This window comes from Heptranchias perlo, chromosome 35, assembly GCF_035084215.1.
Source record: "Heptranchias perlo isolate sHepPer1 chromosome 35, sHepPer1.hap1, whole genome shotgun sequence".
Lineage (NCBI taxonomy): Eukaryota > Metazoa > Chordata > Chondrichthyes > Hexanchiformes > Hexanchidae > Heptranchias > Heptranchias perlo.
In genome coordinates, this window is record NC_090359.1 from 19,910,555 (window position 1) to 19,937,996 (window position 27,442).

The 27,442-nt window shown below is 43.0% G+C and overlaps 1 protein-coding gene across 1 annotated transcript; it reads left to right on the forward strand.

Annotated features, from left to right (window-relative positions):
• The first annotated feature begins 995 nt into the window (after positions 1–995).
• Positions 996–19,747, forward strand: LOC137302161 (uncharacterized). Its single transcript, XM_067971827.1, has 23 exons — positions 996–1,083; positions 1,162–1,217; positions 3,530–3,622; positions 4,486–4,613; positions 5,896–6,045; positions 6,816–6,893; positions 7,816–7,995; positions 8,760–8,856; positions 9,116–9,336; positions 10,577–10,730; positions 11,572–11,780; positions 12,270–12,387; positions 13,124–13,329; positions 13,430–13,553; positions 14,012–14,181; positions 15,068–15,165; positions 15,464–15,588; positions 15,676–15,720; positions 16,500–16,689; positions 17,592–17,727; positions 17,885–17,981; positions 18,776–18,883; positions 19,600–19,747. Exons 1-23 carry the CDS (start codon positions 1,061–1,063, stop codon positions 19,704–19,706), a joined length of 2,913 nt encoding a protein of 970 aa, XP_067827928.1. The 5' UTR covers positions 996–1,060; the 3' UTR covers positions 19,707–19,747.
• The last annotated feature ends 7,695 nt before the right edge of the window (positions 19,748–27,442 follow it).

Here is a 27,442-nt window from a genome sequence, read left to right on the forward strand (position 1 = left end):
GTCCCGAGCAGTTCCGAAACACAGGATTCTGTGCTCTACGGGCTGTTCCCGGGGACGCACACCGAGACGGACATCAACTGCTGCTGGAAGACCATCAACTCGGTGAAAGACGCCCTTTGGTCTGCCCGAAACTTGCTGGTCTTCCAGCACAAGGAGCTGTCCTCGATCGAGTGTTGCAGACTGGCACATTCCAAGATCCAGGACTACGCGCTCAGGGACGCACTGAGGACGGGTGCGGCCGCCGCAAAGGCTCTGTGGGGAAAGGCAACCGTTTAGAGCCTTCCCGCCATTGTATACCGAGGGGCTGCAATCAGGGAAAAACCCCCTCGGGCAGAATGTAAAATTCAAATTGATGTAATGAATCTGTAATGAATCTGAAATGTAACTGAAATAATCTGTAATCAATAATCTGTATTGAGTGTATTGCAATGAGGCACCCCAGAGTGTCATGAACTGTAATTATGTCCAATGTGTTCATTGAACTGTACTTGACGTAACCTGCAAATTGTATAATCTGTATTGTGTACGTTTGGAATGTGATATGACAACTGTATTGTATGTATTGCTGCAAATTTTATGAATAAAGTATATTTTTTGGAAAAAAAATTATAGTTTAATTTTACAAGTCTCCTTTTGTTTTGTTGAAAGTTACGTTCTTTTATTAGTTGAAAGAAAGGGTGGAGGCCCGGAGGTGGTGGAGGTGTTAATTGGGTTTCTGGGGCAACCCAATGTAAACCTTATGGATTTGTTGGAGAATGGCAGGTTCGATTATTGTATCAGTGGTGCTGATTTCTGTCAGGTGACAATAGGAGCCCCTCAGTGCTACATCCCTATTAGTCCAATCGAAGTAGGTCCATTAATTGGTCTGATGTGGCCTTGCATGTGAAATGCCTGCTCCCCAACACCAAATAGGGAAAAGGTCATCACTAGTTAATTGGAGCCAAATGGTTTAAATACCAATGAGCTGGTGGTTTAGGTTATGCCTTGCATGGCTGATTTTTCCCTGTGGAGTAGTCATCTGGATTGTGGTGTGGCCTGACTGTCTTGTGTTAGAAACACAATGAATTCTTTTCTCCATTTGGGGTGAGTGGGTTCCTGTTGGCCTTCTGCTGGGCTTATGTTAGAACTGAGTTAATTTTTTTCTTTTGTTCTTCTTCTCAGAGTATTGGTGCTCCTGGTGATATTAGCCACAGAAGTCAAAACAGATCCCCCTCCTGGTAAGTTATTTACTTTTTTATTTATCTATTAAAAATAAAACCTATTGGCTTGTAACTGATTGTCATATTGAAATGAGGGCTACCTGTAATGAGGCATCTTCAGGGTTTCTCTGCTCCAATTTTATACTTTATATTGGGATCTTTCTTGACTGTTACATACAATGTACAGCACAAACAGGCTATTTGGCCCAACTGTTTTATGCTGAGCCTCCTCCCTCCCTACTTTATCTCCCCCTATCACCATAATCCTTCTATTTCTTTTTCTCTCATGTGTTAATCTAACTTCCTCTTAAATGCATCTATGCTATTTGCCTCACTCCACCTTGTGGTGATGAGTTCCACCCTCTGGGTAAAGAAGTTTCTCCTGAATTCCCCATTTCACTTATTGGTAACTCCTTATAAATATTTATAGCCCCTAGTTCTGGTGTCTCCTGCAAGTGGAAACATCTTTTATGGCTAGCCTATCAAACTCTCATAACCCTAAGACCTCTAGTGAGTCACCTGTTTTTTTTTCTTGTGTTCATTCCAATATGCCTTAAAGTCCCAACAATTATGCCCTAATCACAATATGTATACCCTACATTATTTTGTAATGTAGTCCTGTTGAGACTTGTGGGTGATTTGGTGGAAGGAACATTCAGGTTGATCTTAAAATCCTGATGTGGATACCCTACTTTTGAGTTTGTAATGTATTGGTATCCAATTATTTCTTGGATTGACTTCTGGTGGGAGGAACAATAAGACTGAAGTTCTGATTTCCAGAGTTTGGCAAATTTCCGTTCTTGTCCCTGACCCAAATCTACCTCACTTTCTAACAACTGTTTCCCCTTCAGGGTAGCAGGATCTGCAAATTTAGCTGTAGCTGGACTCTTCCTTCATCTAAAATTCTGACTGTTTCTTTTATAGTGCCTTTCATGGTCTTGAATATCTTGTGTCCCACAGCGAATGCATTGTCCTTGTGTGTGTCACCTTGCTCTGGTTGCCATATTTATCTTCAATGTGTCTAGCAAAATCACACAAACAGCAATGTGATAATGACCAGATAATCTGGTACTAATGTTTGTTGAAGGTAAATATTGGCCAGAACACCCTCCTGCTCTGAGTAGTGCCATTGGATCTTTTACATCCACCTGAGCATTGGAGCCTTGGTTTAGTGTCTCATCTGAAAGATGGCACCTCTATGCAGCACTGCACTGGGTGTGCTGGTCCCTGACATTGGCCCTTATGCCTGTAAAATGGGTGCACCAAGGTCTGATTTCTAGGCTAGTGCCTCTGACTATGTAATGTTCCCTTAGTGCTGCACTGTTGTGCTCAAGTCCATAGTGGGGTTTGAACCAATCACCTGACTGCTGAGGGCTCATCACTGAACCAAGCTGACACTAGGTTTTTTTTTAAAACCCCTTGCCTGAGAATCTGAAATGACTAATGGGGCCTTTGCTTTCACAATGGCAAATCTTATTGTCTATGAAATTGCCATTTAATGTAATGGTGATTAACAACTTTTGGATGAATCATTACAGCATGGAAGGAGGTCCTTGATTCCATCCAGCTAGCCCCACTCCCTGCTGTAGCCCTGTAAATTTTTTCCTTTCAAGTACTTATCCAGTTCCTTTTTTTTTTGAAGGCCATGATTGAATCTGCCTCCACCACCCCCTCAGGCAGTGCATTCCAGATCACAAGCACTTGCATCTTTAAGAAAAAAAAATGTTTTTTTCCCTCATGTACCTCTGGTGCTTTTGCCAATCAAGTTAAATCTATGTCCTCTGGGTTTTTGACCCTTCAGCCAATGGGAACTGTGTCTCTCTATCTACTGTCTAGACCCTTCATGATTTTGAATACCTCTATCAAATCTACTTTCAACCTTCTCTGCTCCAAGGAGAACAACCCCAGCTTCTCCAGTCTATCCTTGTAACTGAAGTCCCTCATCCCTGGACTCAGTGCAGCGCTCCTTCAGTACTGCCACTATCTGAGTTGCCATCTTTCAGATTAGACATTAAACCAGAAGTCCCATCTGGTCTCAGGTGGATGTAAAAGATCTCATGGCTCTTTAAAGAGCAGGTGAATTTTCCCTGGTGTCCTGGCCAACATTTATCCCTCCTCATCACTAACTGATCACACCCACTTTGTAGTTTGTGGGACCTTGCTGTTGCCAAATTGGCAGAGTGACTGCACTTCCAGGTACTTAGGCTGTGAAATGCTTTGGGATGTCCTGAGGTGGTGAAAGGTGCTTATAGAAATAGTTTCTTTCTTTAACTGGCTTGCATCATCTTGCTCAACCAAATACCAATGAAATGGTTTTTCCCTTTATGAAGGAGCTATTCAAAGGGAATGCCACGATCGTTACTTCTACATTTGGCTAGACGGAAGCTTCTTCTCTGGGAGAAAATGGAGCATTGATGCAAGTGGTGAGTTTCTCTGAAACCAACCAGAGCATTTGTGTGATGGCAATTCCCCCAAATTGGCATTAATTGTTTTAGAATTTATTTTCTAAATTGTGAGGAGCAGACATATTTAGATCTGTGTATAGCAATCACTAAACTAGTGGACAGGTAGAGTGGGCAGAAGGTTTTGTTATAAAGATCTAGCTCTATCACATATGGAAGTACTTTGTTCATTTCTGGACATCACCCCCCAAGGAAGGATATGTGGGCCTTGGTAGGGGTTCAGTGCAGAATCACTAGACTGATACCAGGGTTAAATAGACTAGGCTTCTAATCCCTCGAGTATAGAAGATTAAGGGGTGATCTAATTGAGGTGTTTAAGATGATTCAAGGAGTTGATAGAGAAACTACCTCCTCTAGATGCAGGAGTCCAGAACAAGGGGCCATGACATTAAAATTAGAGCTAGGCTGTTCAGGGGTGATGTCAGGAAGCACTTCACACAGGGAGTGGATATCTGGAATTTCCCCCCTCCCTTGGATGGGGGGGGGGGGTCACCTAAAAAAACAAGTACTTAGTTTTTGTTGAGTGATTTGGAACTAAGGCAGGTAAATAGGAGTTGAGGTACAGTGCAGCCATGATCTAATTGAATGGCAGAACAAGCTCAAGGGGGCTGAACAGCCTGTTCATATTAGCTAAGTGGAGCCTTTGCTGAGAAGACTTGACCTAAAGATTGGACCATTGCTTGGATTTGGGACCTGATCGCACATTAGTGATTTGAAGCTTGCTAGTCAACAACTACCAACATTGTTGGTGGCATCTAACTAGAAATAACTTTTGTCTTGGTATCCTGGTTACTAAAGAACTAATATCCCCCTCTCTTTTATAGATGATTCTGGAAACAAGTTCCCACTGACTCCTCGGTTTGCCGCCAAATGTGGCTTCACTGTCACCTCCGATAAATGGGGCAATCCAGAGATTAGAGCTTCATTCCTCTCCTGCTTGGCTCAGAATGATGTGAGTAGTCACTTGCAGCTTAGGAGAAGGGAGCACACCCTCCAACTTAGTAGCCATAGATGAGAATAAAAGTTCCACCACTAGATGGTGGGATGTGAGGGCTGGGTTTACATTTCATCTGCTCAATCCTGTCTATGCTGAGATGTTCCACTTTGGGTATCCAAAAGATTGTTCCTGGTCAGAAGATTCACTTGAAATCCAGAATACAAATTAGACAATGGGAGGGAGATGCGATTTGATCTCGGACCAAACATTCCTCCTGCCCCAGGACTTTAGAATGTAATAAACTGTTTCCCATCTAAATGCTTGGATGGTGATTCTTTGCTGTTCCCACTCCTTGTAGCAAGCCACTTTATTTCCACTATTGTATTCAAGGATCTGTATCAGCCCTTCTACACACTGTAATCATGAACAATGTTAGTCATCTGCCTCAGTGTCCAATTCCAATTTGAGTTTGAGAACTTAAATTCAATTTATTTTTTAAATGGGGGGGGGGGAGAAATAAGTGACCATGCTATCTGGCCTATGTAACTGAAGTCTCCCACCAACATGGTTAACTCTTAACTGCCATTTAAGTGGCCTAGCAAGCAACTTAGTTGTAGCAAACTGCCACCATTGGTTCAAGAAGGCCCAGGGCAGCTAGGGATGGACAATAAATGCCAACAACACTCATCTTGGGCTTGGGTTTTGTTGCTGCCATGGAGATGGGTTTGAAATCGCATTGACAGTGGCCTTGTGCTATTCTTGTGTTAAACTACAAGGCCAAGTTGCATAAACTTGGTTTGTATTCCCTTCACCATAGAAGGTTGAGGGGGGTGACTGGATTGAGGTGTTTAAATAGGTTTCTCAATAGCGAGACTACCATCCTTCCTCTGTCTGGCCTATGACTCCATCCTACCTCAGCATGGTTGACTCTTAACTGCCCATCTGAAGTAGCCAAGCAAGCTACTTTGTTCCATCAACAGGGATGGGGTGATAACAACAGCCAGTAATTTCCACATCCTGATAATTAATTAAGAAAATTTATCTGGATCTCAGACTTGCAGGAGGGTTGTAGTTATAGACTATGTGCCAATTTAATGGTTTAAAAAAAATGCTTGTTGTGCCAATGAAATCAGTTAGAAGTTCATGTTTAAGAGTTATGGAACCATGGCAGGTTGATGGAGCACAGATCAGCCCATGATCTAATTGAGTGGTGGAACAGACTCTAGGGGGCTGAATGGCCTACTCCTATGTTTGCAGCTTGTCAATGCAAGTACTTCTATTTATGTTCCCTTTTTAGAATGATGACACCTTTGCACTGAACATCCATCTAAATGTTGAGAATGAGTTCATTCCCAATCTATTCTCCAGTTATGGTTTCTCCATGACCTGTGGACTTGAATATCAATGGAGCTCCAGGGAAATAGTTTGTGAGGAGAACTACATGGAGGTAAGGGTTCCTTCAATTAAACCCTTTTAAATATATCCAAGATGTTCAGCTTACAATAGTATGGTCTGACCTTGTGTTAATTGAATTAACATGTCAAATGACTCTGAATTTGTTTTTGGGGAGGAGGGGGCCTTGTTCAGGGACTTGTCTTCAAAATTGTCACTGAGCTCTAGATATCATCACCCAAGCTTGTTGACAGAAACATGTGCTAATGGCCACTTCTTGCATGTTTGCCCAGAAACAGGCTGGCCATTTGGCCCAACTGGTCTATGCTCCACATGTGCCTCCATCTAATCCCATCAGCATAACCTAGTCCTTTCCCCTCATGTGCTTATCTAGTGTTCCCTTTAAAGGCATCTATGCTATTTGCCTCAGCTGTTCCATGTGGTAGTGAGTTCCACTCTAGTGAAGTTTCTCCTGAATTCTTCAGAGCCCCAGCCTGTCCAGATGGGTATAACCTCAGTTCTGGTGGTATCAGTGTTAATTTTTTTGCACTTTCTCCACCTTTATCCATTACCAGCAGTGAGCTGAAGTTGTCCAAGTCTCCTACAAGATGGATTTTGTCAAATCTGACACCTTCCTTCCCCCCCCCCCCCCCCCCCCCCAAAATTATGTATCAACCCTCACTTTTGACAATTGGCCATTCCTTCAGGCTGCCTCGAAACTTGATGGAGGTTCCAACTTGAAGCTCCATAGGCAACGCCATTAGGGGCGTAGATATACCAAGGGGTTGTCTTGACTTTATGATCACTGGCTTCTATTTCCAATAGGTTTCTGTTAGGAGACTGTTTCCTGGTATTGCGGAGGAACAAATGGAAATGGAGGACTGGGAAGTGGTTATACCAGCAGTAAGTACTTGTATCCCCTGCTCTGGGCAGAATCTACTGTAACTTGGATGTGGTGTTTGTCCACTCCCTTCTAACCTCTGATAGGTTTCAGTATTGATGACTGCAGTACTAATTAATTCAATTATTTTGAATACTGATCTAGTCAGCCTTCAAAACTAGTGTTTGAGTAATAAGGAGAAACTGTCTTCAATGGCAGGAGGGTCTGTAACCAGAGGACACAAATTTTAAGTAATTGACAAAGGAGCTGGAAGGGAGATGAGAATTTTTCATGCAGCAGGTTATGACTTGAAATGCACAACCTGAGGCTGGTGGAAGCAGATTCAGTCTTCCCTTTCAGAAGAGAATTGGATAAATACTTGAAGGAAAAATTTGCTGGGCTATTGGGGAGGGAAGTGGGACTCATTGGATGGCTTTCAAAGAGCAGGTACAATGGGCTGAATGGCTTCCTTCTGTGATGTGATTCCATGATCTGAAGGCACAATCCACAACTTGGTCCTGCAGGTCAAGGATTAGGGCAAACTTCTGCCCACCATTTAACTTGCATGTACTCCTATCTAATCATACATAATGAACCATTCTCCTTTTGGGGGGGGGAGGGGGGAAATATGGACTTGCACTTAATTACTTATAGGAAGGTATTGATGTCTAGGATTGTGAATATGCCATTCCTGAGGGGGGCACTAAAGGCAAATTGTATGGCTGCAGTGGCTTGGGCACCAAGTCTTGCTGCAAATGGTTAAGTTGCTAAAAGATCTTTGGTCTATGACAGTACCTCGGAGTGAAATTGGGCGAGGATGCCCAGCAGGTGCCTGTTGCACACCCCAGCCACTTTCCATTGACTTCCTGATAACTGAATATCCTGTATAACAGGCCCTGTTTTTTTGCATCCCTCACCAATGTCCTGCATGCCTTTATGTTCCAGGCTCAAGAGGCTATAACCTCAGTCTGGCAGATTGTGTTCCAAGTAAGTGAAGGCGAAACCACACAGCTGAAGACTATGACCACGACAGAAGCACATGCTCTCGGCTATGGGGTCAACACCACTGCCTCAAGGGTTGTATTCAGAGCCCCTTACAATACCAATGAGTCCAGTATTGTAATGGTAAGTGGCCAATGTATAGATGGTTTCCCTGACTTGTATTCCAATGGTGATGTGAACCAAGACTACATCTATAGTGAGCTGATGGGCACTTCAAACTGTCAGCAAATCTAAATAAATTGCCTTGGGAGCACAACTGCAGAAATAACTGATTTCATGTTGACTTTACTAACTGGGACATAATGGCCACAAGGCCTTGATGGCTTAGTACATTAGCTGTATGCTATCTCAAAGGCTTGTTTACATGGTGTCTTTCATAACATCCTGAAGCACTTTACAGCCAAGTAATTACTTTTGGAATCACTGGCTGTTGAGTTTCCTACATTACAATATGCAGAGCCAGCAAAAAGCAAATGACCGGACTTCCTTAGTTTTTTGGCTAAGGATGTATATTCTCCCAACACCAGGGAGAATTCCCCTGCTTCATGGGATGGAGCCATGGGATATTTAACATCCACCTGAGGGCAGATAGGGCCTCAGGTTTAATGTCTCAGCCAAAAGATGGCACCTCTGACAGTGCTGCACTGAACCAAGAGTGTTGGCCTAGATTATGGGCTGAAGTCTGAATGGGACTTGAACCCACAACCTTCTGACTCTTGAGGCAAGCATGCTACCCACTGAGCCACAGCAACACCTAATGTAGTAACTGAAGAGTGCACAGGACTAGATTTGGGGGTCTAGAAAAAAAATGTTACAGTAATAGGGACCAAGCCAATTAACTACCTGCTTTTTTTGTCCATTTCACTGACATAACCTTTATATTTAAGGTTGACAACATGCCAGTTGAAAGCATTAAGGCAACTGTATTCTACAAGCAAAGGTGGCTGATCCTGCTGGTTGATAGCTCCACTGCATGTCCTATTGGTAAGTGACAACTTAAGCTCTCTCTTCACTCTTCTCCTGATCTGAGAAGCTGGTAGCTCCTGTGCTGGAGAACAGCACTGGCCATTTAGGCACCCATGGTAAAACCGTCCAAACCCCCACCTCACCACTGAAGGTTGGGGCCAATGATTGGCCTCCCATCCAGAAGGCTTTGGGTGGAAATTGGAACCTTATTGTTTCCCACACTCAATTTCCCACTTTGTCATTGATATCTATGACTGAACTACTTCTCTCTTCTCAGGTCATGCTATCTTGAAAGACAACAAGCTTGTTTGGCCCACACCAAGGATTTTGACACCACTAGTGTTCCCTGCAAACATAACCGCTGAGATAATTGCCATAGGTGTTGATGGGAAATTTCTGGATGATGTAACTGTTGAAAAAAGGAGTTATGAGCTGTATGTCAACGATTCTGTGATAGCCATTGTTGTCCCAGTTGGTGCAGAAGGAGGATTGAGCAAGGTTTGTGGTAGACTAAAGCAACCTAGACACTCCAGACTTGAGGCAATAAATGCTTTAGGCTGCTCTGAGTCACTATCAGCTCTAGGCTTGTCTCTTGCTAATAGCCCCTCTTTTATTCCAAATATAAAGCTGCAATCTTGCTGCACAGATGTCAATGATTCCTGTAACCTATTGTTCTCCATCTCATCTAATTCCTGAATTAACTTAGATTCATTCTAACACCTATAAACAAGAGGGAGAAATGCTCTAGATGCAGTGTTTTTAAACTCCACTCTAACACCTTTGCATCCCTAGTTTCCTTTTGCCTAGGCTCTTAAGCTCTAGAATTCCCTTCCTAACCCTCTGCCTCTTTAAGATGCTGCTTAAAACCTACCTCTTTGACCAAGCTTTTGGTCATCAGTCCCAATATCCATGTACATTCACAGGGGGTAAGATCTGAATAAACCATATTCAGCTTGTGAATACAAAACCCTTGTGTAGCGTAACTCTACTTCTGCAGCCAATGCATCATATCATGCACTTCTATTCAATTGTGTTCACATATCTAAGTGATCAGTTAGACCTAAGATACTAACATAATAGAATTAGATGTACAAATGGGTCAGCTAGCATATCTAAGTCAATGAACCCACCCCTCCCTTCATAGAATGGGTGGCAGTTATGTCAAAGTTCTGCCCAGACCTGCATTCAGTTCTGGGCACTGCACCTTGAAGGATATATTGGCCATGGAGGGGGTGCAGTGCAGATTTACCAGGACACATTGCATAGACTAGACCTCTATTCCCTTGAGTATAGAAGATTAAAGGGTGATCTAATTGAGGTGTTTAAGATGATTTAAAGGATTTGATAGAGTAGATTAACAACTCCTTCCAGAAGGAGCCCAGAACAAGGGGCATAACCTTAAAATCAGAAGTAGGCTGATCAGAGGTGTCAGGAAATGCTTCACAAGGATAGTGGAAATCTGAAATGCTTAACCCCCCCCCTGCTCAAAGTTAGGGTCCATTTGATTTTTAAGGGGTATGGAACAAAGGCAGGTAGATGGAGTTAGGGTACAGATTAGCTAATTAAATGGCAGAATAAGCTTAAGCAGCTGAATGGCCTGTTCCTAATCACTAGGCATAACTTGGCCCTGAACCAATGATTGGTTCATCCTTTGTACAATGGGGGTGCTTTTTGCAGACACCTTGGGGCAGAGAGTCAAGCAAGTCAAACATGCTAATCCTATTGATGTCTCCTCCAGAGTCATGTGATCAACAACACATACGGCATTGTTTACAGTATCCACTTGCTTCTGGAGCACCAGTGGTTGGACCATCTACAGGAACTGACTCAGCACCGAGTGTTTCGGCCAGCATCTACTCCCTTCATCCCTAAAGTCCCGTCTGTCATTAGCTGTGAGTATTGCTCTATTCATTTGTGCCCAAGTTAGCAGGTATAAGAACTTTCAGGACATTCCAAAACACTTTACAGCCAATTAAGTACTCTCTGAAGTGTAGTAAGTTACTGTTGTAGGAAACACAGCATCCAATTTGCACAAGATTGTGTAAAGTCCTGATTTGGCTATTTGCAGGAGAGCAATTTAAGTGTTCACTTGAAGGATTGAGTAGCAGTCAATGTAAACTAATATTTGGTCTCAGTCAGACTTGGCTCCTTTTCAGTGTTTGGTTTGTCTGTCTTCTAGAAAGAACTTGCTTGATGGACAACCTTCCCTGACCAGGTTGTCCAACACTTTACAGCCAGCTTTTGGAGTGTAGTCATTATTGTAAAATGTAGGAAACTTGCATTCATAGGAAAACAGAAATCTAGTGTATTTAAAATGTCACTAGGAGGCCCCATGAATCAGTAAAGTTGATGGGAGGTGGAAGATGATCTGGAATGCATTGCCTGCAAGGGTGGTGGATGCAGATTCAATCGTGGCTTTCGAAAGAATTGGACAAAAATTTGCAGGGAAATGGAACTAACTGGATTGCTCTTATAAAGAGTCAGCACAGGCTCTGGCCAAATGGCTGCCTTCTGTGCTGTAATGATTCTTCATTGATCAGTTGGATTTATGGACTTGCCAAACCGGAGGAAAACCAAGCTTGTATGAAATATCATTGGACAGTTAAGCTGCAACAGACCTTGTGTCTCTACACTTGCTGATCATCTGTTGCATAGCCACAACAAAACTGCAATTCAGAAGGGAGGGAAATCTATGTTCACTGGGGGTTGACAATCTAATCATTGTTTCTCTAGATACTGATCCTAAAAAAGAACATTTCAACATCACCATTGGACCATTCCTTCCAGATGTGGAGCTGGTGGCTGTTACAGTAGCAAACAAGAATTTGACTCTAGATGAGCTAAAACTAAATGGCTACAATATTCACACAACTGTCTATCCAAATGGCTCCATAGGCTTCATCATAGAGGTTCCTGTTGGAGCACCTTCCATAGAACAGAAGGTACTTTCGAATCTTCTCCCTGTCCCCATGCAAACGATGGTTATACTCAGCTATTAGAACCAACTGCTGGGAGGGGCTTCCATCTTCAGTTGGCAACTCTACATTCTCAATGTATCCTATCAATATCTTCCTCATGGAGTAAAGTGTGGGTAGTTATTACTAGACAAATGGCATCTTGCTCAAGGGCAAATTGCATTTTTTCTTTAGCAATGCTAGCCCTTGCAAAATAACTGACACCTGCAGTTGTCAAATTGGCTTCCTGTGATAAGGAAATACTACACTTGTTATATCTATCTCCCAGGCTCTTGACTAAAAGCCAGTGGCTGAGACCCAGAGCACATTCCATAATCCTGAACATGTTTAAGATCAACCTCATCTTTGTATATGTTGGTGAATACTTGTCATCTGAATAGTGTAGGTTACATTGCCTCTTGGCTAGCTTTAGATTGCAGGCCTTTAATGTGTTGGTTTTAAACAATCTTTCCCTAGTATCTCTATGATGACATCAGAAGATACACTCTCAACCTTACTTTGATCTTCAATCTGGTACCAGAACATGAAGCCTTCACTGTCCCAGTGGTAACAACAGTAGATGTGCATGATGTTGGTGAGTAAACTTGGCTTGTCTCAACATGAATATGATTCCTCTTTAGGAAGGGTTTAAGGTCAACACTAACTAAAGTGATGTAAAGCAGTAAGATTTGAATGGTTCTATTGGCTGACTTTCAGGTGGGGGGTGAAGGGTTAATGTGATCTTGTCTCATTCCAGCATTATAGATGTGAGAAGCTTGGGGTATCTCATGCCACACCCATGGGCAGGGGAAAGTATCTTCAGTGACTAGGAATTTCAAGTATTTCCACTAGTGGAGCTTGTTTGAAGCTTGAAGATCTTGATCTAAACTAGTATGGTTGTATCACATTCATATGGGCCACTAAAATACAGGCCAATTGAGTACAAGATCTAGCCATGGGTACATCTCTAGGTTTGGGCAGACCTAGAGATGGTCCAGAGTCCAAATCCAGGTCATGAGTCACTAATAAATCCAATGAAGAATTTAGAAACTTGTTCCAGAATGTGGAACATGTTACCATGTAGTTGAGGCAAATAGCATAGATGCCTCTTTAAAGGGGAAGCTATGCAAGTACATGAGACAAGCATAAGATATGCTCATGGGAGTTAGATGAAGTAGGGTGGGAGGAGGCTCATGTGGAGCACCAGTACAGTTGGGCCAAATGGCCTGTTTCTATGCTTTAAATTCTATAACTGTCATTCTAGCAGAGATGCTGTCTTCTGGACATTAAGCCAAAGTAGGAGAATCTAATCATCTGACTTTCTTTTTCAGTGCTCCCAATCATGATTGGATACTGTGGCAATGATACTCTTTACCTGCTGATGAAACATGGCAATCTGGATCACTACTGGCTTCCTTATGTGGACAATCAATTCCTTACTTTTGAACTAGCTCACATGTATGGATACCTGACCACTCACAATGGCACTCACTTTTCATTGGCAGTCCCCTTCTCTTCACCAGGAGTTATTCATGAGGTAATTGTTTCCTTCAATACAAAGTACACTTGGGACAAGTCTCTGAACACTTGCCTGTACCATTCTTAGTTGGCTATATAACTGTACTCCTCTCTTCCAGGAAATTTCCCTCAATGAATTGCAATCTAGGATTGACTTCAAACTGAAGGATAACCAGACATTGGAGGTGTACTACAGCTTTACTGTGGAGTGTACCTTTTCAACAACTGAGGAGGAAATGTTGGGTGAGGGTCATGGTCAAGAATTGCATCAAGTTATGGCCAGCCTGGTTAAGCACTTAACAAGTAGTCCCCTTTAGAATTTATTTGAATTGTCCAAGGCCTGTTGCCTCATGTGATTAGATGTGACCATCTACTTGTATTAAGTTCTTCAACTTTTTCCCTCCTCTGTGCAACCTTCAGATACTTGTGATTAACCTTTTAGGCAGTATCACTCCTGTAACATGGCTGGACTTTAATCTGTACTTGGCATTGCATCTAGAAACCCTTAAGTTTGACATTTACTTGGCAACCCAATGCACCCTCAATCAATGTAGAACTGAAATGCATGTACCTTTGCAACAGGTTAGGACATTGCCCAATTCTTGAATTAGACAATAATCTGGCTTGTGCAAGTCACTGGGGGGGTGGATGCTATGTTTCAAATTTATTGTAACAATCCAATATCTGACCCTTCTTTCCAGTGTGCTTTCCAAATGGTACTGTTGCTGTCACTGTTAAGTCAACAAGTGCACATCCTGACATTGATATTAGTAAGCTGGAGCTGAGGGACCCAACCTGTGGCCCTAAAGAACAGGATGGGATGAAGGCACTCTTCGTGTTCAATATCAACTCGTGTGGAACCATCGGAAGGGTAAACTATTAGCTGTGCTAATTAACAATGAAGGGGCCCTCAACTTGGTTATAACCACATGTATACTGGCAAGACTCTTTCTCTTTCCCCCCCCTCCCCACTTGGGATGGAGGTGATACTGCAACAACAGTGTTGCCCTGAAGGCATTACAGGTCAATTTCCAGTCTTGAGTGGAGTCACTTGTCTGTCAGACCAGGAAGAGGTGATTGGTTTCCCTTGGACATGAATGAACCAGTTGGGTTTTTAAATTCACTATTTGGTCCTGGGACAAATTTTTTTGAATTCAATTAAGCATGGGGTTTGAACACTAACCTGGGTTGCTGGTCCAGTACCATGACCACTAGGCCATTACCCATTTAAGGTAGAAATAAATGCCCTGCTTGCTGTTTACTCTGGCAAGAAGCCCAATAAATTGTTCTAGATAGACCTGAGTGTCTTCATAAGCTCAGCTGCTCAAGCAGTGCAGTTCTGTATTGACTGCTCCTACACCAGTAATTAGGAGCCTAGATGGATCTTACTGTAGTAGTGCAGAAATACAGGCAACTTGTTTATGCTCATAAGCTCGCTCACTCCATCTCTCCCATCAGCATAATCCTTCTATTCCCCTCTCCCTCATGTGCTTATCTAGCTTCCCCTTAAATGCATCTGTTCACCTTGACTACTTGTGATTGGAACTTGCTCCTGAATTCCCTATTTGATTTATTGGTGACTATCTTGCATTTTTGAACTCTTGCAAATGGAAACATCTTCTCTACATTTACCCTATCAAACCTTTTCATAATCTTAGACCTCAGGTTACTCCTCAGTCTTCTAGGCAATATTTGAGAATATACACTGATCTTTGTCTGCCTGTACACCTTCTAAATGCATGAATGTTTTCTTCCAGATCATGAAGGATGTCATCATTTATGAAAATGAGATCTCTTACCCAAGAGAGAAAATACCACTTGACCTCCCTGTAATAACAAGAGATCCTGACTACAGGTAGGGTTATGTTTTTGGGTACAGTATTTGGTGTAGACACCAAGACATGGTATAACTTGTAATCCCTCTAAATGGGAGGATATTAACTATCATGGGGCAGGACCACCAGGCTCCATTGTTCAGTATAATGGAGGCTAATGACTTTGTGCTGGCAACTCCATAATGTTTAGTAGAATACTAATGTGCCTCAGTTGGCTCAAAGGAGTCAGTAAACAATATCATCTCCACTGATGGTGTAGAAACCTTGTACTAGATTGGCCTTTTAATTCAGGACTACATGAACCTCTTCTCTATGTAGATTGACTATCCTGTGTCGTTACCCAATCAATGATACTCTGAGCATTCGGACCCGTTTTGGTCACCTCCCTGTGGGATTCCAACAAGTACCTGAGGGCTTGTCTATAATTAGACAAACTCTGAAAAGTAAGTAAATACAAAACTAATTTTGGGATACATGCAAGGGCACTTCATAAACCTACAACCTGTAATTATCATACCTTTTTCTTACAGGTAAAGACATAAAAGTTCTGAATCTGCATGCAAGGCTGGCAAGAGGTAATGGATTTGTTAAATTGGGGGGGGGGGGGGGAGAAGAAAGTAAGTGGGTAGTAGCTTTACTGAAGCTTAACACTTGTACAAAACTTTCATTATAAATGCACGTGGTTATTCTATGTAGAATGGTACCAGGGCTCTCCTTGGAGCAGAGAAGTTTAGGAGATTTGATAGAGGTGTTCAAAATAATGAAGGGTTTTAACAGAGTAAAAAGGAGAAACTCCTTCCAGTGGCAGAAGGTCAGTAACCAGAGGACCAATTTAATGTAATTGGCAACATGAAGCATTAAGTTATGATCTTAGGGTGGTGGAAGCAGATTCAATAACTTTCTCACGGGTACTAGGGAAGAAGGAAGAGAACTTGCACAACTGAGGTGAGATTAATTGGAAAGCTTTCAAAGCATGAGCTGAATGGCCAGCCTCAGAAGGATCATTCTGATTATATAATAGTGCCTTTAATGTAGTAAAACATCCCAAGGTGCTTGACAGGTCCTGGATATGCCATTGTGATGCACCCATGCAGTTGGTTGCTAACTGAGGCAATCTTAACACTGCCAGATTAGCAGCCAATAACCTGATCTACATGAGTGCTGTAGGACCTAGTACAATCTTGTACTAAAAGGAGTCCTGCCCACAAATCCTTAGTGACAAGACTTGTGAAATGGATGCTCTTTAAGAGGCCTAGTATTGGGCAAGAGAATGAGTGGTGAAAATTAGACCATTGCAAGACTTGCTAACAAACAGATTGTCTCAATGCTTCTCTTCCATCTGTCTTCTTGCCAGATCTATCCTATACAAACTTCTACAAGGCTGAAGACTACCCAGTACCTGTCCACTTGACCCAACCACTCTATTTTGAGATAGAGCTTCTCCACAATGAGAATCCTAGAGCTGAATTGTTCTTGGAAAACTGCTGGGCAACTGGATCAATGGAGATATCTGGGCAACCACAATGGGACATCATTGTAGATGGGTAAGCAACTATCAGATGCAGCTACAAGGGCTGTAAATATAATGGCAATCTTAACATTACTTTGCTCCAATGGGTTCCTGCACTAAAGCAGTTGGTAATAGTAAACCAAACTTACTACTGGCAAATCTACTCACATTGTATACATCAGAGCATTAACATCTGGTAAGTTTTAGAATAGAAGTTTTCCACTGACTAGAGGGAACTGCTGTAATGGCTAGCCAAAAATGGGGCTTCTGAACTTGCCACCAACTTTTATGACTTGGTTGCAAACTATAAAGCTAGGTTAGTCTAGTGGCTCAGCTCACATCCAAGCCACATTGTGAGAAGTGGTCATAATCTAAGCTCATCCAGACTCTATCTAATGGGATGAGATTTTGGCATGTAACTGACTCCCTACTAACCTCAAGTTTGGTACTAAAGTGACCATAATTTAATGGGAAGCAATTAAATCATTCATTTTCCCCCTTGTCTGCTCTTAAAACAAGCAGTTCTGATCCCCATTCTAAAGGATAGAGGCACTGTAAGTTGCAAAAAAAGTTTGCTAGGATGATACCAGACTGAAGTTATATCTATTAGGGGGGGGGTTGGAAAATTGAGGGGGTGACCTTTTTGGGGGAGGGTCTTATTGATCAAAAAGATGTTTCCACTTGTGGGGTGACCAGAACTAGGCCATAAGTATAAGATAGTCAGTAATAAATCCAATAGGGAATTCAGGGAACACTTATTTACCCAGTGGTTAGAATGTGGCACTCCCTACATGGAGTAGTTGAGTCACATATAGCATAGATGAATTTTAAGGGAGGCTAGATAAACATAGGGAGGAGGCCTGTGTAGACCATGGACCTGTTGGGCTGAATGGCCTGTTTCTGTACTGAGTTAAGATTTATATTTTCCTTTTGAAGATGTGAAAACCATATGGATACCTACATGACTACCTTCCATCCAGTGTTAACTAGGGATGTGAAGAACCCATCTTCATTGAAGAGATTTGAAGTGAAGACCCTTGCTTCAAATAACTCTGGTGGATTGCAGGGCCTGGTAAGCAATGTTTAACGAATCTTCCATGAAGACCCCTTTGTCAACTGTATGAACATCAGACTATTTAAACTTGGATCAGTTCATCCTTGCAACTTATTGGCTGGCTTAGTCCTTCCTGAGACTAGACCACTTGTGATTGCACTCTCTCCTCTTCTAGGTTTACTTCCATTGCAATGTAGCAGTTTGTGACTTAAAACATCCAGGTGCCACTGATACTTGTGGAAGGAGATGTACTCCTGGCAAGCTGAGAGGAGGTAAGGCCTTATTGATGGATCAAACTTTGCTATGGTAGTACTGATTACTTGCTTATTGGCAGAGCCCTCTCCCCTCCCAGTTCTCTATTCCCTCCTGGTCCAGATCTCCTCTGTAGGTCAACCATCGAGCTACATCCTAAAGCTGATGCAAAATGTAGGAGCTTTCATGCATGGAGCTTACCACCTTACAGGTGATTGAGCTTGGAATAGAAATAGTTAATGCAGTATCAATGCTAAATAACATTGCATCTGCTGCAGGATTCTGGCAAGGGAGCAGTTATCTGGACCAGCTGACAGAAACCTTTTGCAATTTTGTTAAAAAACCTCTTGTGCATTATTGAAGAGTTGGACAGCAAATTCTACCACCCACCTCAATAGAATCATTACAACACAGATGGAGGCAATTCAGCCCACCAAGCCTGTGCCAGTTTTGTAAAAGCATTCCTCTGCTCTTCACCCTGCAAATTTGTTCCCTTCAGATATTTATCCAATTCCTTTGAGAGCCACAATGGAACCTGCATTGATTCAATTGTGGCTCAGGCAATGTATTCCTGCTCATAACTACTCTATTAATTTTTTTTAAATTTCCTCATCTTTGCTTTGTTTGCCAATCACCTTCAATCTCTCCTCTGGTTCTTGACCCTTCCATCAATGGGAACAGCTTCTCTATCTAAACCCTTCTATCAAATCACCCCTCAACCATCTCCTTTAAGGAGAACAACCTGCTTCTCAAAGCTATCCACATAACTGAAGTCCCTCATTTCTAGTACTTGACCTAATCAATGTTTCCCCAGGACGGACAATTAACCACTCTGCCCAGGAGTTTCATAGCACTGTATCATCTGGACCTGTAAACATCCTAACCCAGGAACAGCAGCCAGATCAGGAGATGACCAATGATGGTAAGTGAGGAATATGCTTTGGTTTATCTTGCACTGGCCTGCATGTCAGTGCAACACTATCTGGTCTAACTATTCCTGCATGGGGTGTATGACCATGGTGGCATCTAGGTGGGGCTAATTCTGATTGAGCCAATTTCTTGGAGAGGAAAGATGAGTGCTTGACAGGCTGAATAGCAAAAGCTCCACCAGCTAATAGGTGAATAGTCTGATACTGAAGTTTAACAATTCAGCTGACCTTTAACCCTTGTAAGGGTTCAGTGTTGCTGTGCAAACAATGATCTCTCTTTTAAATGAAGATCTAATTTTTCTCATCTTTAGGATTGAGTTGCCTGAACTCTTAGTTCTACTGGGCTTTGTCTTCAGTGCAATTGGTCATTCTGGCCATGCCTGGATGTAAAGACTTCCACTTGACCAGCTCAATGTAGCCTTTGGCTTTGCATGAAACCAATTTTGAAACGAGGCCAAAGGCTACATGGGTCTAAAGAGTAACAGGCAGTTTTGCATGTCCACAGTAAGACCACCCAGAATTTGTTACCTTTTTTGATGGGTCTTGTAGAATAGTCCACTTTGGTGCTCTTGTTACTTTAGCAGCTCCACCCATGCATGTCTGGGACCTTCACTTTCCCATAGCTAATTCAATTAACATTGAATTGTTTTCTGCTGCTGTCTTGAGCTTGACTGAATTCTGCAGCCTTTAATCTTGACCTTTTTTTCAGGTGCTCATTGGCAGTTGTCCTGGGTGGTGTTACTGGCTGTTGGTGCAGCTGTGGTGAGCAGTAGTCTACTTGTGGCTGTGTTGGTTGTTAAATCCCGAAGATGCTGAATGTTTACTTGCTGTATAACTAATAAATGAAATGCTATAAATCTTGGCTGGCTTTGTCTCTGTACTTGTCTGCCCAAATAATTGGGTGTCCTGGCCAATATTTAACAATCTGTTTGTGGAACCTTGCTGTTTGCAAATTGGCTGCCATGTTTCCTACAGTACAAATGATTACACTTAAGTTCTGAAGCTGTAAAAGATGCTGTGTAAATGCAGCTCTCTAACTTTCAACCCAAGTAAAAAAAAATGCAATGACTCAGCTCAATTGTCACAGCTGTACTTAATGGACTAATCTTAAAGAACCTTGTATGTTTCATCAGTGATCTCAGTAACTTCCTAGTTTCTTGTACTGGCTACTTGAGATTTGGGGGGGGGGGGGGGGTGGCCTAAAGTGAACAGAATTTTTCCTGTTGTGTTCTGATCCAGAACACTGTCTGAAAGGGTAGTGGAAGCAGATTCAATAGTAACTTTCAAAAGGGGGAATTGTAGCAATGATTAGAGTAAAAAATTGCAGGGCTGTGGGGAAAGGAGTGAGACTAATTGAATAGCTTTCAAAGCACAGATGCAATGGGCTGAATGGCCACCTTCTGCTGTAAGATTTGAGTTCTAGCACTGCCACCTCAAATTATGGCTGATTGTAGGCACTTGTAGCCTAGAGTTGCTGTGGAGTGCTAATAGATTGCAAGCATTGAGGACATCAAACTTGATCAGGTATTGCTTGATGCATCTTCTGTTTCAAGGACACTTTGATCTCTACTTCAAGGGCTAAATGCATGTTGAGCATTTCCCATTACAAATTCAATGGCTTAAGAGCACTAGTGGGACATGTCTTCACATTGAACAATTTTTTTTCAGTTGCAATGACTGGGTCTGATCAGATAACTAGGTTTGATACTGCCATCCTGTCCAATAACAACCTTGGTGGTTAGACTGATACCCAAGGCAAGCTTTAAAAATTGCTGTAAAAGCTGGGGACAGGCAGCCTGTGAGGAGGAGCTGGGGAAATGGTCCATCCAGGTGACTCAAGTAGGATAACAAGTGTAGTACAAACCAGTTGTGATGAATGTAACCAGTCAGGAGCTGGTCTGTACCTTCCCCATACTTGAATAGAACAGCTTCATTTGAGGCAAGGTTTGACTATCAGTGGTAACTTCCCCTGGGGTTAGGGAGACTTTAATACAATGAGACTAAGGCCCAGACCACATCACAAAGGGATGCTATTGCACCATCTCACTGGTGCTAAGGTAGGGAGTAACTGGTTTGGACTGAGTTTTTTTTTGATGCCTTCAAACCCAGATATCATGCACCTGAGTGCTTTAACACCAAGTCTCAATTGCTTGCTCTACAGTTGACCACTTGGAATTTCAATGAATACTTTCTCTTGGGTGATGGCTAGTTTTTGCTTTACTTGTATTTGAACCAGGCTAATGGGTGATGCCTCTAATGACTTGGCCTTGAGTTGTATTTTGTTCTGGATCTCTAGTGCTAGCATCTCATCAACTGGTAGATGACAATACTTGAGGAATGCCATTAGCTTTTAGTCTCTGAACCATTAATCATTTGTTTAACTGCAGATATTCTTTTGACAAGCAGTCTAAACAGTGAAATGGCTTTCAACCCTTCTATGATCTGTTTGAATGGCCTTTGCTTCATCCTGCAGTAAGTCGGTTAAGTATCCTGTTTAATTTTCCACCTGCAGCTCATGCCTGGTTCCTCACTTTGCTACACTAGCAGCTAGACTTGGTCTTCATCAGTGGTTGAGCTGATACTGAATCATAGTCAGGAGGCCATTCAGCCCATCATGCCTGTTTCAGTTCTTTGAAAGCTATCAAATTCCTTTAATAATTATCAAATCTGCTTCCACCACTATTTCAGATTGTAACTTGCTGTTTTTTTTAAAAACCTCAGCTCTCCTGGTTCTTTTGCCAATTACCTACAAATCTGCAGCCTCTGGTTACTGACCCTCCTGCTAGCAGAAATGGTTTCTCCCTTAAACCCCTCTTTAACCCTTCTGTTAGCAGAACAATCTTGGCTTCTCCAGTCTCTCCACATAACTGAATTCCTTCATCCAGTACTATTTTAGTAAATCTCCTCAGCCCTTGGCATTCTCCCTAAAGTCCAGTGGCCAGGAAAAACTAGTTGAGAAGGGTACACTGCAGTTCTGGCTTCTAAAGCGAGTAAGGGGATATTGCTGCCTTTGTGTACAGGCATTCAATAGAAGTCCCTTTTTTAATGTCTGAACTAGACCACTTTCCTATTGAGATTATTGAACAAGGAATTAGTTAACAGTCTTTTTTTGAGGAGCTGGAACTTGCTCCCTTGACTGTATGTAACCATGAATTGAAGGATGGGCACAGTTGAAGATAGCATGAACACACTTAATCACAATAGTGACTGCAGTTAATGAAGCATTTAATGTTTTGGGATGTCCAGATGTTGTGAAAGATGCTGTGTAAATTCAAGTTTTTTTTCCATTCCCTGACAGTACTGAAGTCTAGCCATTCCAAAAAAAATTTAAATTGGCCTTTTTCCTCAAAGCAGCTCCTAGAGGGTCTGTATGTCAGTTGGGTTTGATTTTTCTTGCATCACTGAACTTCTTTAAAAAGTTACTTCCTGGGAGCATCGCCAAGTGACTGACAAGTGTCTTGTATCTTGATGGCCCTCTTAGCTCCTTCACTCAGCAGGCAAAGTACTCCTGCAACTGCTATTCTGACACTACAGGCCTCATGACATTAATTACTTTTGAAGGTGCTAAATGGCCTTGAGACTAACATTGTCTGGCTGAGGGATTGATATATCCCTGGGCCAGAAGTATGGCTGTCCTTGATTCAAGCCTGACTTTCTCACCACTACCCTCTTGGTACTACCCAGCTCACTTGTTAGTACCCCTGCTTATAATCAGGGTAACTGAGTGTCAGGATTGGGAGTGGATAACTAAGCCAGAGAATGAGTCCAAATTCCACTGTGGCAGGGAGATTGAATGCAGTTGATTTCTTAAAATAAACAAAGCTGGTATTAAGTGACCATGTAGTTGTCATTGTTGCAAAAACCAAGTGATTCACTAATGTCTTAGGAGAAGAAACCTGTTATCCTGTGACTCCAATCCTACACCAACATGATTGACTCTTAACTGCCCCTTGCCTTGCTCAGCTATTTCACTCAGTTGTACCAAACCACAGCTACTGCAGTGTTCAATGCCACCAACACCTCAGGGCAGCTAGGGATGGGCACTAAATGCCAGTAACACCCACCTAATCACTGCTGTTTGTGGGACCTTGCTATGGGCAAATTGCCTGCAGTGTTTCCTACTTTACAACAGTGGCTGTACTTCATTGACTGACTGTAGTGCTTTGGGATGTTGCAGAGGGTGCTGTATAATAGAAGTTTTGAGATTAAATTTTTAAAATATATAATTCTGAATTTTGTGACTAAGTTGGGGGAGAATGACTGTCTTAACAGCTCAAAGAGCCTGTCTCGATATGATGGAATTTAGAGTTGGGTAGTTCTGAACTCATGAGGCAAGGAGAGCTGGCTTCTGCTTTCAGTGAAGCAGAGAAATTTTATTCAATAGTGTCCATTTTAACCAAAGTAGACTCGAGTCTTGTGGCTACTTTTTAACATGCTCCTCTCATCCACCCCATCTCCTTAATTGACTTGTGATGGGCAGTATGAAAAGTCTGTAGATGTCAGCCAATTGTTACATAGGATTTGTAGTGCAGAAACAGGCCATTCTGCCCAACTGGTCTATGCAAGCATTTATGTTCCACATGCACCTTCTCCCACCCCTCTTCATCTAACCATCACCATATCCTGTTTCTTTCTCCCTCATGTGCATATCTAGCTTCAACAACTTGCATTTATAGAGCATTTTAATGTAACAAAACATCCCAAGGCACTTCATGAGTGTTAACAAACCAAAATTTGTCACCAACCCACATCAGGAGCTATTAGGACAGGTGACGAAAAGCTTGGTCAGAGGTAGGTTTTAAGTGTCTTAAAGGAGGCAGAGAGGTTTAGGGAGGGAATTCCAGAGTTTGAGGCCTAGGCAGTTGAAGGCACCACCACCGATGGTGGAGCAGAGATCTGAGGGTTGTCGGGCTGCAGGAGGTCACAAATGGGGAGGGGCAAGGCATTTGAAAAACCAGGATGAGCATTTTGAAGTCAAGGCATTCCTGGACCAGGAGCAACATAGATCAGTGAGCACAAATTGCCTGCAGTCCAATTGTTTCTTAGGAAGCTTCTCTCTGCCACCTTTTTTTCCCTACTTTGCTCGTCTCTGTGCCTTCCTGTAGCCACTAGTGGACCAGTATGAAGCCAAGTCCAACATTACTGGGCGGGGGGGGGGGTGTGGAATGGAATAACACAATAGTCTTCTGTATGTGACACAACTGCAGACCAGCATTCTTCTGAAACTGTTTCCCTCACACTAACCCATGTCAATCTTATCCATCAAAGCAGCCATACGTACAACTCCCCAGCTCATGAGTTCAGTTGAGTACAACAATGGGTGAGCAAGAGGAGGAACTAGGGGTTCCTGCTTTGTGAGCTAGCAAAAGTATGGATGCTCAATGAGGCAAAGATGACCTCTGCCCTCTTACTGGCCAATATTTATCCCTCAACAAATATCACTTGAAGTGCCATAACCTTCAAGGCTACGGACCAATAGCTGGAAAGTGGGATTAGGCTGCATAGCTCTTTCTCGGCCGGCATATAGACAATGGGACGAATGGCCTCCTTTTGTGCTGTAAATTTTCTATGATCACTACAAACAAACTTTCTGGTCATTTCTCATTGCTGTTTGTAGGAGCTTGCCGTGCACAAATTGGTTGCCATGTTTCCCATTACATCACTGTACTTTTGAACAAAAAAGTAGTTAATTGGCTGCAAAGCATTTTGGGATGTCCTGAGATCATGAAAGTTGCTACGTAAATGCAAGTTTGTTTAAAATACTATTAAGAGATAACGGCTGAGGATTGCTCACAAGTTGAAGCCTGAGTGTAAATTACTTCATTGGTTGCAAATTGCTTTGGGCCATCCTGAAGTTTGTTATTTAAGGGAATCAAAGGATATGGAGCAAAGACGGGTAAATGGAGTTGAGATGCAGATCAGCCATGATGTAATTGAATGGTAAAGCAGGCTCGAGGGTCTAAATAGCCTACTCACATTCCTAGTATGGTCAATGTGCTTGCTGCCACTGTCTGTCTGCATTTGTATATGAAGTTCAGATACCAAACATCCATGTCTATCTGCAACTTTGAGAGAAGACTCTTAGTGTAGGATGATGCAGCTGAACTCCTGGCCAGCATTAAATCAATGGCCAGCTTTCCCTGTAAAGCATGTTGTTTAGACTATTGCTAGAACCTGGTCTTATCTTTGAGTCTACAGGAGCTGTGAGTCGACACTTAACCAAACCCAGAGCATTACATGGACGTGTGAATGTTGGCCATTAAACTTTAAAGGAATTGGGGTTAAGTTTCTGCTGTGACATGGCATGTGATTACAGTGAGCTGTTGCTTCTGAATATTTAATAGGTCATCAATATGTAAACCTTGGGATGGGGAGAGTTTATCTGAACACAGTTGAAAGATGGGCGTATTAAAGTTACATGCTCGTAGCTTAGCCGTCAGCTGTGGCTCAGTGGGTCGTGCTCTCGCCTTTGAGTCAGAAGGTCGCGGGTTTAAGTCCCCACTCCAAGGACTTGAGCATAAAATCCAGGCTGATACTCCAGTGCAGTACAGCGGGAGTAGGAACTCTCTCTTCCACCCCCCGCCCCGGGGTTGCCAATTCCCGGTTGGACTTATTCCTGGAGCTTTCATCACATGACCTCCCGCTCCCACCATTGATCGCCCGACACACTCATGCTGCCCTGCCTTCCCACAGCCAATTGGAAAGCGAACAGACTCTCCTTTACCCGATTGGATGCTTCTTGACTGTCAGTCAAACAGGCATTTCTCCCCCATCTCCAACATTTTGATAACCAATAAATGAAAATGAAAAAACAAATTTTTTTTTTTGAGTGCTTTTTCTTCAGGGTTGCTGGAAGCAGTGTCCAGGAGATTAATCTTTAATTCCTGGAGACTCCAGGGCAATCCTGGAGGATTGGCAACCCTACTTCTGCTTTAGTCCATTATAGCAACCTGGCCGAAGTCTGTTAGCTCCGTCCTGACCAAGCATTGGGAGAATGTCCCTGCTCTTCTTCCAATAGTGGCCATGGGATTGTTTACGTCCACCTGAGAGGGCAGACAGGGCCTCGGTTTAACATCTCATCCGAAATATAGCACCTCCGACAATGCAGCACTCCCTCAGTACTGGCACCGGTACCGGGAGTGTCGGCCTGGATTGTGTGCTTAAGTCACCTGAGTGGGACTTGAACCCATGACTTTGACTCAGAGGCGAGAGTGAGCCACGGCTGCGACCGTGCTCTCTGACCTTTCCCCTCTCGTTCTTCCTAAGCTCCAAATACTCCCCATCTTCAACACTCTTCCTCCTCCCTCTATCCTCACTCTGTTGAAATTAAGATTCATCACATTGTTTCCTACTCTAACTATTGTGGAACTCCCCTCCACCCTCACCCCTCCCTCCTACAATCTATGGTCTCTTAAGACCGAGCTTGGTGTTGACTAACTGTGACTTTTCCCCTTTTTAAAAAACTTGGTGGTCTCTGCACCAGGAGCCTTGACTCAGATTTTCCAGTAAGGGGTCCTACCATTGAGACCCCCTTTAAAGGGACTTTCATCATTAGCACCACTAGCATTTACCACAGAGTATGAAAAGAATCACTAAATTGATTTTGTTTTCTTGGTTGGCATGCACGGGATTAACACCAGTAGAGATAGTGTTAGTAACACAGGGCTCTGGGAGGGAGGGTTACTGAGTGACAGTGTGAGAGAGCTGGATTAACATCAGTGGAGATAATCAATAACTGGGACTCTCAATACAAGGGAGCATTGTCAATATAAAGAACCACCCCCACAGCCTTCACAAACCCACACTAACACCTGATGGCAATTTAGTCTCTCCTCCTGGTTGACCTTTGCCCTTAGTTTGACTTTAACGCAAAGAAGGGAGTGTTTTGGATCCACCCGTGATTACAGATATCTCCATGATAATCAGCGTTCCTCGAACCACTGCTCCCGCCGCTTCCCGAGATCCACGCTCAACACCATGCACTGCCGCCTGCACACTCACTCTCGACCCCTCTCTCCAGCAGCATCGACTCTCTCTACTTCAAAGTTGTCCTGTTCCGTAGTTCCATTTCATCCTTCGCCTCATCCACGCTTTAGCAAAAAACTTTTCTCCTTCCTTCCAGTTGTCAAGGACCGCAAGCTTCAACAACTCTTAGATACCAGAACCCCTCCTCATCCTTCTTCCCCCTCCCTCCCTCCCTCCCTCCCTCCAATCTCACCCTTTGTCGTGTTTTCACCATTCCCTCTGACCTTCCACTCTCTGACCCTGAATGATCAGGCCGCAGCAAAGGCCTTAGCTTCATCCCCATACGCCCCCACCTCAATGAATTTTGAGCTCGACTCGATGCTGAGCTCTTCTTCCTTTGCCTCCACGTCCACTTCTTTGGCCGGGAGTCTTCCCCTTGGACAGCGGACGCTTTCTCCCATCTTCAGAATTCTCGTTCCACCTGGACCCCTCCCTGCAGCCTCTTACCCTCTCTTGACCTTTTCATTGGGAACTGCTAGCTTGACATCGGCCGTCTCAATTTCTTTACTCCCCTCACTCACTCTAAT

Excerpts from the sequence above, each read along its gene's own strand:
- LOC137302161 (XM_067971827.1), top strand. The coding sequence starts at position 1,061 with ATGAATTCTTTTCTCCATTTGGG. Across the intron at positions 16,690-17,591 it reads TGGGACATCATTGTAGATGG|ATGTGAAAACCATATGGATA; the intron begins GTAAGCAACTAT and ends TTCCTTTTGAAG. Across the intron at positions 18,884-19,599 it reads TCAGGAGATGACCAATGATG|GTGCTCATTGGCAGTTGTCC; the intron begins GTAAGTGAGGAA and ends CCTTTTTTTCAG.